General features: G+C 39.6%; 1 protein-coding gene across 1 annotated transcript; it reads right to left on the reverse strand.

Annotated features, from left to right (window-relative positions):
* Positions 1-620: 620 nt before the first annotated feature.
* LOC104615104 lies at positions 621-11,458 on the reverse strand (the record flags this gene model as incomplete). The annotated part of the gene is made up of 15 exons (XM_010283433.1): positions 11,353-11,458; positions 10,742-10,871; positions 10,486-10,579; positions 8,455-8,537; positions 7,349-7,411; positions 5,777-5,899; positions 5,341-5,496; positions 4,629-4,682; positions 4,143-4,360; positions 3,235-3,311; positions 2,946-3,056; positions 2,263-2,349; positions 1,283-1,390; positions 961-1,082; positions 621-743 (listed from the first exon to the last, which is right to left on the reverse strand). Coding segments are annotated over exons 1-15 (1,655 nt in total), but the record flags the coding sequence as incomplete, so codon positions are not given.
* Between the last annotated feature and the right edge of the window lie 200 nt (positions 11,459-11,658).

Genomic DNA, 11,658 nt, shown 5'->3' on the forward strand with positions numbered 1-11,658 from the left:
TAAGAATGACAGGCACAAACTTAATGCTGCCCTCAGTTTGCATTACAGCGCGCACATGTTCCTGAATCTTTAGGTGTTGGCGGGGACCTACTCCTTCAATACCACATGCAGTATTTCTTGCAAGTTTAACAGAAAGGTTGACATCTGTACACCCATTGTATCCTTGTAGATATATAATAATATACATGTTGACCTACTTTCAACTATTTTCTCTAAATAAAGTTTTATGCAGTATTATGTCTCCTTAGAGTCTAGTAACTCCTCTGCTACAAGTCCTAATTAAAGTCTTTTGGGTGTTGTTGATGACAATGATATTTAAGTAACAGAACTAGACTGTACCATATGTTATCCTGATGACTGGTCAGGGTTCCAAGAGCAGACAGCGTGTTTTCATAACGTGGGGCACCGGGAAGCGAGAAGGCCATTTGGTTGCAACAGGTAACACAGAGCAATTTAAAACCTACCCAAACCATCGTATTCAGTATCTTTCTTCCCTGTTATTAGCAGTGTTAATTAATAGTAAGAATGAATTGTGAGTTAAGAATCAAGAGAAAACTACCATATCAGTGTTGCAACATGTAACGATTTTCTATTTGGCTGTGATGAAGATTCACACTTACATATGCAGGTTCTCCATAATAATATTGAGAGTGAACAGGCCAATGGATTGCATCTTCTTATGTCTGCAAGTTAGGAACAGGCAAAGGAATTCACCCACGTACTGTGGACCAAGGTTTTGCCACCTAAGCAATACAAAACCAGGAAACAGAACACAGCTGTTCAGAGATGACTTTCCCCACTGATTTCTAGTATCTTATTTGCATTCTTGACTTATCCAAAGCAGTGGCCTGGCTGGTTTCAAAGTGCTAAGGATTGTATCTCTGCTAAACGTTACAGCTGCGGGAATGCTCTTATGGTTTCCATAAACAGACAGACTTCAGGGAGCAAGTGCTTACTCACAGTTTTAGCATTGTTGCTTTCTGACGATTTAGATCTCTCAAAATCAGGTTGACAGTGCCATGGAGAACATGTTCTTCATAGGAAAGATGGTCCAATAACAGCCTCAGAGCCCAAAAGTTATTCTAGGAAGAGACAAAATAAGACCAGTGATTTAAACCTAATTGTCCACCATTTCTTAAAGAACAGAATAAATTAAAGGTCAATAAAGCTTAAGGGGAACAAAACCAAGCTAAATGTGTCTAAAGCCTGCAAGTTGGTGTTACACAGATTTTAACTAGAATTTGCTTTAGTCTTAGAACAGAAATCAGTATCTAGGACTCACCCCAAAAGCCAGGGCTATCTCTAAGAAGGAAGTCAAGTATGGAAGATCACAAAAAAGCATCTGTTGTACTGCTTGCACCGCGAGAATAAGACAAGCCTCATGGTGTAACTACAGGAAGAGATATCAACAAGAAGAGACATATTTAAAATCCCACTTTACCACTGCTTGTATATTGTATCCAGCCAAATCAGTGCTAAGTTATTACCATTCTGGTCGACAGGCTGGATGATCCACAAGACTGTTATGAAAACCAAAAGAAAGAGTAAAGACCTTATGAAGACCAAAAGAACAGGTACTTCTATTTATACAGCATCTTTCACCCGGTGCTCTCAAAGTCCTCACTGAACCATGAAGTCTCATACCATCACAGAAGGAGAATTAAAGGAAAAAAAAATTCTGGCCCAGGAGTCACATATTAGGAGAGTAAGCTAAAAGTAATTTCCTCAAAAGAAGTAAAAAAGAATTGGATGGCTCCTTAGATATATTGACTGTATTTAATATAGAATACATTTCAAGTCATCTTTAAACATGTTCTACTACAATTGAAACCATCATTCAAAACAAGTTGAGAAATTCTGGGCTATTCCGAGTTTTGAGACAAACACATGGGCAAGCCTCAAAGGATAATCCCCGGTTTGATTCAAACACCACAAGATTACCCTGTGAAAAGTTAAGACGAAAGTCAATTACCACCATCCCACTTTATAAATGCATAAATTTGGACAGTGATGAAGACTTGTTCTAGGTTGAAGATCGTGTCAGACCAGAACAGACCCTAATAGTTTTCTTACCTTTGGGTATCTGCTCTAGCCTTTAGATTGTGCTAAGAACAACCTTATGCCGATCCCTCCCCCCCACCCCCAATCTTCAAGCCCCCTCTTAAAAGCTTTTCATAATAATCCAACTGTTTTCAATACTGCTGTATCTTTCAGCACAGTAAAACAAATGGTAAGTTTCCTGATCACCATGTGTACACTTACATGAGGGGAGAAAATAGCAGGTGGGAAAGAAACATTAATTTTTGCCTTCAGTTCCTCCAAAAGGCTGCCACTGGCAGCGAGCACCCCCTGCAACAGAAGTAATGAGTCACAAGTAAAGGGGAAGGATGTCCAGACACTCTACAAACAAACAGTGCCCAAGATGATGTTTTTTTAACACGCTTTTACTTATTTTTTCAGCATTTTTACAGATGAGGTTGACTGTTCAACACCATACTCACGGAAAGTTGAGAGCATTAACAGCATTAACCAAATCATATCACATAACCTCTTCATTTCAACATACTGTGCTTAGCAGACAGTTATTTCTGTCCTCGTGAAGAAAATATCCAGATAATGACTCTTTAGGACTATCTGAACACATTTTTCTTAAACTGCTTTCATATCCATTTTGTTACCTGATCCATCTCAACGTTGAACGATACAGAATCAGTATCAGGCATCGAGCTGCAAGCAGAGTTAATCTGTTTGCTGTTGCATTTAACACTCCTGAATCACAACATTTTGCGAAGTGTTACATTTGGCACATACCACAAGAGTATTTGATGACGGACTGTAACGTTAACCTTAGTATTTAGGAGAATAAGCCAATGCCCACATCAAATGAAGTCTTGTATAAAACCAAGACAACAGATTCTCCCATTTCACAGTACTGTTTCAGTTACCTTTTGGAAGTCAAGCGGTGGCTCTTTCAGGGATAGAGGATGTAGGTGCCCACTTTTTTCCAGCAAACTGCTACTACCCAAAATCATGATGAGGGAACTCCAGCATTTAGGCTGAAACACAGCAGAACATTTGTTTTACAAAGTCAAATCCGTTCACAGAGGTGTAAACTGTTCAGAGACCAAAGGGTTCTGATAGTAAATCGTTACATTAGAGAAGTAACTGGACAAAACAGGTAAAATCCAGAAACACTCGATGGGCCACAGAAACGCAGTTTTAATAGAGACTCACATTCCTGTACAGTGACACATTGCTGTAAAGGAGTTTGAGCGCCTGCTTAAGTAGAACACCATCTTTCAAAGGAGACCCTGCAAGAAGAAAAAATCCAAAACATAATCTTATATTCCCTGAATAACTAGACAGTGGGAACCCAAACAAGATATTCACTTAGTTACAGATAGGTTTCTACAGAAAGCTAACAGAGACAAATGAGTGTCTACAGCTATTTTACAATATTTTGTAGGTTTCTATTAAAAAAAAGCATCATCAACTGTAAAATGCTATTCCAGAAAGCTGCAAAGAACTGAATACAATTTAGACTAAGCCGTCACAGCAGGTGACACAGAACAAAGTCTTCATTGTGTACATCACACCACAGTACAGTGTGATACACACTGTCAGTATCTCGTACTTCTAAGCATTCTGCTGGTAGCTGAATATCTCTAAAATAAATCTTTCATTTCAGAATACACCTTGATAAGTAGCACACACCAAGACAGATGATCAGAGTTATCAGTGGCTGAACTAATGACAGAATGCAATACACAGATCATGAAACCCTTTCCATCAGGAAGCCTTTATTCTTAAGGTCAAGGCTGAGACATACCATAATGCTAAGTTACACACTGCCATTCGTAATGCCATGATGTAATAGAGAGCTTTGCATTTTCTTTAAATAGGTTGCTTTCAGCAAATAACTTTGCAGCTGACAAAACTAGTGTTTCGTGTGAAGTGTACTAAACAAATTCGCACTCAAATATAAAGACATTCTTCCTGCCTAGCGTTATGTATCATGCTTTAGTCCAGACAATTTATAGTTGGGTTAAGGGTCCCTCAGAATGCTAATAGATTTAAAGAAAAAACTAAAAGCTGTAATTAAGTAAGGTTCTAAACATATGTAAGCAAGAAATGACACTTGCCAACTGTAATCCAGGGCCCAGAGTCTAGCATATCCTTCCCAGTGGGGATGCTGCCTGTTCTGAACATCTTCAGGTAGACCTCAAACTGAAAAGGCGTTATCCGGCAGGCAGTACAGCAGGCGAGGCTATTGACGGGAAACAGCAGCGAATGTGCAGCATCGAGGAAGTCTCCAGTTTTACACAAGTAGAATGGGATTTTATCTCGAAGGTCTCTTAACCTGGAAAGAAGGAAGAAATTAATATTTGATTTTCATTAAAGTTTTACAATAGGTATGTATAGATCTGATTATGCTTGACCACCACTTAAGTTACATCCGACAAGGCAGAAATCGGTTACAATGCAGTATTGCTTTCACTCAGCAAACAGCTGCCAAAATCCTACTGCTTTTCATTCTGCCAGTGTATTACACATTGAAGAAACACAGACTGGGACACAATCTTAAGGCAAAGAAACGATTAAAAAGAAAAAAGAAAAAAGCCATTTACCCTTTGGTATCATTGCATTTCACAGCTCTCAGGTAGCGAACAACTTCTTTATAGCTGGAGAGGAAAAAAAGAATGTGAGTAGGAAGGGGAAGGATGTGCAAAGCTATACACAGGTCAATCAAGTATTTACTACAATTAATGAAGCAAAACAGTAGATCTTCCCACACAAGAGATGTATTTCTATCCTACCGAGCAACAACTGGCACAAAGAGACAGTTGGAAATGAGTTCCAAGAAGCTATCTACAGATTCTCTGTACTCTGGCAAAATAAAACAGGAGGTTGCCTTTCAATTTGATTCTTTCTGTGGACTGTATTCTTTTGACTTCTGAAGATCTAGAGACCAGAACACACTTTTTTGCTGTCTTCCACCTAGTCAGCCTTTGATGAACGAATTTCTTTTAAACATCAACATCTAAAACTTACTGGAGTTATGGAAACAAAGAAATTATCCACTTCAACATTCTTGTCTGGTCCTGAAGTGTTCAAAGGGCTTTATTCTGCTTTGAAAAAAACTTCAGAAATCTACTAGCCCTGTTGATAGGAAGTAATGGGCATGAACAGCTTCACATGTGTCTGTGTTTTGTATCTTTCCCCATTATAAAAAACTCCTGCAGATGCTAGGAAAACACTATACTGCAGTCAATAACATGCAAAATGTAAAAGTTAAGTTCATAAAATGAAAAATCCAAAACAAGACCAAATTGATCTTACTTCTTTTTGTCTACCAACTTCTCCACTCGAGCCTCTATAACAGGGAGTGTTTCCCACAGAAATACTTTTCTTCCTTTCTGTGTTCTTTGACCAGTGATGTTCTGGCCTTTTAAAACCGTGGTCAGTAATACATGGTCCCATGGCACAACATTCAAGCTGGAAGTACAAAAAGAAAGTAATTTTTAAATTGTGGTGTACAAACACGATTATTTCCCTTAAGTAACATACATGTACATGGACAACAACTTAGCCATAGCATCAAACACCACCTTTTCCTTTAAGGACAGGGCAAATACAAAGCAGCTAATACCGAAATCTTCCTATAAAATGCTTACACCTAACACTATCAGTGAAAGAACCATTCTATACAGCTGTTTTCAAATCAAGCAGCTATATTAAAAAAATAGATTCTGTAAACAAAAAACAAAGAACATACCTATTTGAGAAGCCAAAACAGTGACATGGAAGTGAGATGGACTGAAAAAAATTCACAAACTTTTCATACAAATTCTTTGGAAAGTCACACAACACCAGCATCCTCTGAAGTTGTGTTGTGATCCTATGTTTTGGAAAAAAAAAAAAGAAAAATCAAAATCTCTTAAAACCAGATGAGTTACTATTAAGTTGTTGTGTTTTTTTAATCCTATGGGAAACTATTCTAGAGAATTATGAGGCTTCTTTGGTTAAATGTCAGATAGACAGTTTGGATCTATATTTAAATTTGTGCTTTAAGACTTGTAGTGAATAATGGTATTGCTCTTTTGCTATTACTTTTAAACACCAGTGAAACCAAGATTCTGCAGTCTTAAAAAGATCCCCAGTGAGTATATGTGAGAAACACTGCAGAAACATGAGTGCCCCACTAAGCAACCTAATCAACCTGAGCTCCTCGCAGCTTCAAATCCAGTGAAACCATTTTTGTCTTAACTGAAAACTGGAGATAACACATTGACACAAAGGAGAGTTTACTCCTTTAAAATCAGGGGAGGGAAACAAAAAATTCCTTTTCCTGTTCTTTCAAAGTAAGAAATTAAAAAATTCAAGAATAGTAATTTAAAATGAAAACTAATATAGGATTTAGGTTATACCTGTCATTAGTTTCAAATAAGAGATTAGAATATATAATTATTTTTGGGTGCTCCCAAAAAAAGTTAATTGTTAATTCATTAACCTTCTGTTGCAAGTGATTTTCGGGTTAAAGGTGAAATACAAAGCTAAAATGAGAAATGAATTAAGCCAAGTGAGCTAGATGTCCTCATTCATTAGCCTCTGGGGGAACTTTGCTATGTTACATCCCTGACTACTCCATCCCAGCGGAGTACTACAAGGCTGCTGTTTTGATCTTTAACAGACACTATTTACTCTTTGGCTTAATAACCACAAGTAGCTACCTGACACCACCTTCTGGTCTGGCCTTTTACAGAACACTCCTACAGTCCGAAAGTAATCCATCTTCTTGGCACTGAGTTCCCCACTGAGTTATTCTCCTCTGAGGCAACAAAGAAGGGTTTGAGTGTTTATGTGGCTCTAAATAAGGCAGGTATTGCCCTTGTCCTTCATGGAAAGGGACTAATATTAAACAGAAATAAAAATCCTGATTTGCAGTGTACAGCTGTAGAACCTGACAGCACGCTGAAGTCCCTGCTCATTAGACTGACCGGTGCATGTCGCTGTTTATATCCTTCCTGTTATATCCTTCCGCCTGTCGCTACTCATCTGTGGTCTGCACGCACGCAGCAGCGGGCTATTCGTGCTCTGCTCAAACAATGCCTAAGACAGAACAGTGGGGTCACGTTCCCCGATAAGGGGTTCTCGATGCTGCAGAACCGTAAGATTATATACACCTGTGCAAATTTACTTTTGGCTTTCAAGAGCTTAAGCATTCACTTTTTTTCTTCATGCCTTTGAACAGAAGTCATTTTAAATGCATTTTAAATGCCAGCAGAAAGTTTGCAGCCAGCAACCATTCCATTGCCACCTCAACATCATGTGATAAGACAAGTCTTACCTTTGTAACAGACAAGGCACAGCAATCTTTAATGAAGCAGTATGACCAAGGTTCTGCCAGCTTCTAAGAGCAGAGGAAAAAAAAGCACTAATTAATGTTTGGCTGTTTTTTTTGCTGCCTTTACTGCAGAGTAAAGCAGTACTAAGCCTTCTAACCTGCCATATCAGACCATCGTGGGCACATCTTTGCTTTTACAGGGCCTCTGAAGGGCTGTATATCATCATGCCATGAGAGGGCCAAACCACATCCCATGTAACTCCAGTGTATGCTGCAGGACTCACAAGCGTACAAAGAGAGACCTACCCAAATAATGCATCCAGCCCCCTCCTTGCAAACCTTGACAGAAAGAATTGCAGAGGAGCTGCTGTTTCTGGCCTGTCAAACCAACCCAGACCATGTTTACTTCTCCTTTATAAAGAAGTCTTGAATTTAAGCCCCAAAATGTTTAGGTTTTGCAAAGCAAAGCTCTGGGACCCTGCTCAAGCATGAAACAGCCATGATAAACAAGAAAATAACCAGCACAAGTAGTAAAGACTGAAGTATTTAAAGTCTGGTTTTGTTTACTTATCATGCACTCCCTCCCAGCTGACAGGTCAGCCTCCAGACTTATGCGAGGCATCTAAAACTTATTACCCAAGGAACATCACATCCTCCCTTCCTTTCAGGTCAGAAGCAGGTGTTTCTTCACTCAACACAGCTTCTGCATTCTCCTCTCAGGAAAGCTCCTCTGCCCCTGTACCTTCTCCTGAGGAATTAACCTCACCTGCCATCATCTGCTGTCTGGCACCCTCTCTCCTCCCAGTTCTCATCTCAAATTCCTTCCCCTCATTGGAGATCATCTCCCCCCGCTCATGACTCAGTCCCACTTAACTTTTTCCTCTCATAACCAACCTTTAACCTTCTCTTTTCCCCAAAATCCCTCCCTGTAACCAATCTCATTTCTTCCTCAGGTGTACTCATTTTCCTCTCATTGTGCTGCAGCCAGGGCTGTGATCTTTACACTGTCCTTACCCTCAATAAATGGAAAACCAGAACTCTCTTGCTTAGTCTCATCCCTTTGAGGAGCAAATGAAGATTACACACTAGGTGTGGAACCGGATACTTACAAGGCAGGGTCTTTATGAAGTGCTATCTCTTTAGCCGCTCCCAGAAACATGACCGCAGCAGCTTTAGGACTCTCTCTTTCTGCCTGATTCAAAAAGCTTGTTACCAGCGCAAAAACTCCTGAATACCTAAGAAAGTTAAGTAGTCTATAAGATAACGTGTCTGCAATGATGTACTTTGTAAACAAATGGCAATTATGACTATTCTACAGTTTGAGAGCAAATTGACTTGCCTTTCCTTGGAAAGAATCTATAAGATAGTGAAAAGGTATTTGCACAACTGTTCCTTTAAGCATTTAAAAGGCACGGAGCATCGAGTAAAAGCTGAACCCCATCCTAAAAAAGCCACACAAATTTGTAAAAACATGGGCTTTACTTTCATGCTTTCCCAGGTTATAATTGAAGTGAAATTTAATTGCTCACTGGCCAAGGAAGTTCTCTCAGCTATCTTTCTGCTATATCAGGTTCCATGATTCTGATTATCACTTCACTAAAGGAAAGCAAACCTGCACTGACCAGTATGTACTGCTAGTAACCGAGTTCTGTTGTCACTTACTTGTATATAACCTCCATGTTGCGTGATCTGCAGATATTACATTGCCCAGGAGGCAATTTTGGGAGGCAAAAGCATTCATGTTGTGTCAGAGGCATTCTTTCTCCAATCAGATACTTATTGTATTCCACAGAAAGTTCCTGGATAAATTTTATTAGAAGACTTCCTAAGAGAGTAGACAGATGTGAAACCTTTAGTGCAGGGTTTTGTTTTCTGTCCAAAACTAGAAGAAACAGAGACACTCATAAGTACCCCATGTAAAATATTTAGCAAGTTACACCCAATCTTAATGGCCAGGAAAGCTTTGTTGCTTCTTCCAGAGGGAGGAAAGCGGGAAAGCACACAAAAATGGACCTGCAGACCTGTGTCTGGTCTGAGTATGGCCCAGAGAGGAGCAACAGTAAGCTACTACCTTAAAAATTCACCAAGCCTTCGCAAGGAGAGCTGTGGACCAGACAAGCCATCCATCAAGACACAGACTGCGTAGCCACGGTGAGCCACAGGTCTCCCAGGACAGGATGAGTGCATAACGCTTACCACCATGCCGAAGGTCTGCGTCTATATCTGTGAGCTCCAAATTGAACATTACAAGAACACCAGCCAAGGCAAAGTCACGCTGGTCCTTCCAGAATTTGCTTTTGTTGTGTGCATTGCAGTGACAGAGGGAAGGGGTTGTCCAATTCTCGCACTATTTCATAAAATGTGAAAAACAGGGAAAGGTTTTGGGGTTTTTTTCCTCTCTCTTTTTTCCCCCTCCAGTTGAGCAAATCAAAAGTTCCTTTGAATGAACGACTACAGTTTATTTCATCCTTTACACACCTAGGCAAAGCCACAGTGAAGTATTTTGATAGTCAGGGCAAGAGGCCAATATGGCAATAACTGGATATTATGGCTAACAACAACAAAAAAGCCCACAGTAATTTACTGTCATTCCTGAATACTCTACAGAGATGCCTAGGGCTGGCACCCTTCCCAGTGTAAATTGTTAACAGAGCACTGTCTTTGCATGTTCACCCCAACTTTGCTCACAGTTCAAAGACTTCTGAATTCTAAGAAAACCACAAACAAACAAACCCCACACACTCAGTTCCCACCCCTCACCCACTCCCTCACTCTAGGTTAGGACAGTCTAGAAGTTTGACATTTCCCTAGTGCAGTGAGAAGCAGTCTGATTTAGTAATTTGATTCCATGAAATATACCATGTGCCTAAAGCAAACAGGAGGTACATTCGCTTATTCCAAGTGAATGTCTACTCCAACAACTGGCTGGACTACTAGAAATAAACCCAGACAGTGACCACATCTTTAGTAGCATTGCGAAGCAGACAGTTACCAACATTTAGGAGAGGAACTGTTAAAATAATCAAATTTCATGTATCATTTATCCTTTTAGTGTGCTTAAGAGTGATTCCTTTTAAGAAGACTGTTGAGCAATTTAGTTTACGCAAAGTTGTCCGTTTCTTGATTACAGCTCTTCTTACCTCAGAAGCTAGTTTATCACAAATGTAGCAGTAGCACTGATTACACGTATCAGCATTTTTTCCAAGGGGTGAGCAAGTATCACATTCTGTTCGCCTACGAAATTGAAAACCAGAAGGTTACTTATGAAACAAGTTACATGCTTATTCAACTCTGCTTCTGCTTTCAGCTGTTAAAAAGCTAACAATGTTATTTGACAAGATGGACTAAATGTGGAAAATTAAACCCCTATATTAAACTCCACATCACTGAACATACTCAAAGGGGTGTATTGTACAGTCATATCTTGCATGAGGCATCAATTTTGCTTGTTTACAGAAAGTAACCATTAGTTCACATTCCTCATCCACAACTTCTTCACATTTCTGCTCTTCCAGGGCAGACTTCTCTGTAGAAAAAAGAATATGCAGTGTAAATCAGTGCAAGGGTAACTACAACTTCATTATAAATTCAACCAGCTATTGACTTCTACTTTTTAAAAACACTTTAAAGCAAAAATTTTCTTATGAAAATTCATATGGTGCCAATAAGAATGGTACAGTGGCCTGGGGCAAAAAACTTCCACACACTATCAAAACAGAGATAATGTAATCAAAATGATCCAACTGACATTGAAAAGGCCCAGTCTCAGCTAAGACTGTAATGTTTTGAAACTACACAGCAGTATCCTTTAGGGTAAGTAGTGCCGTCATAAAAACCACAAAGGTTATGAAATAATGACAGTTCCTCCTGGTTTTATTAATTTTTGAAGTTCTTTGTTTTCCTAGCTGCAGAAAGACACATTCCAAGCATATCACACAGTGATTTACTTCAGTTTACTTCAAAAGCTCTTTACAGGACTTCATTGACAACAGGAACACAGTACTTACCCAACGGGTCTACTAACAGAACAGAACTCCCAAGCGTGCTCTCGGCTTCATCATCACTGATCAGGATTACGCTCTGCTCTTTCTCTTCTTTTTTTGATGGCCCCATGGTGATTGAGCGCCAAAGTAAAGGAACTAGTTAGCAGCAACTACGACACAAAGATCGTTCACACTTTGAAGGTCCTTTCCTCAAAAAGGGAAGAAAAAGACTTGTCCAAGACCCAGACTCTTCATCGATGCTGAGTAAGTTACGCTAGGGACAGAAACATTCACCCCTTACTGCAGTCAGCAGCTCAGAAAACATCGTGG

This window comes from Phaethon lepturus, unplaced genomic scaffold, assembly GCF_000687285.1.
Source record: "Phaethon lepturus isolate BGI_N335 unplaced genomic scaffold, ASM68728v1 scaffold35593, whole genome shotgun sequence".
In the NCBI taxonomy this organism is placed as follows: Eukaryota; Metazoa; Chordata; class Aves; order Phaethontiformes; family Phaethontidae; genus Phaethon; species Phaethon lepturus.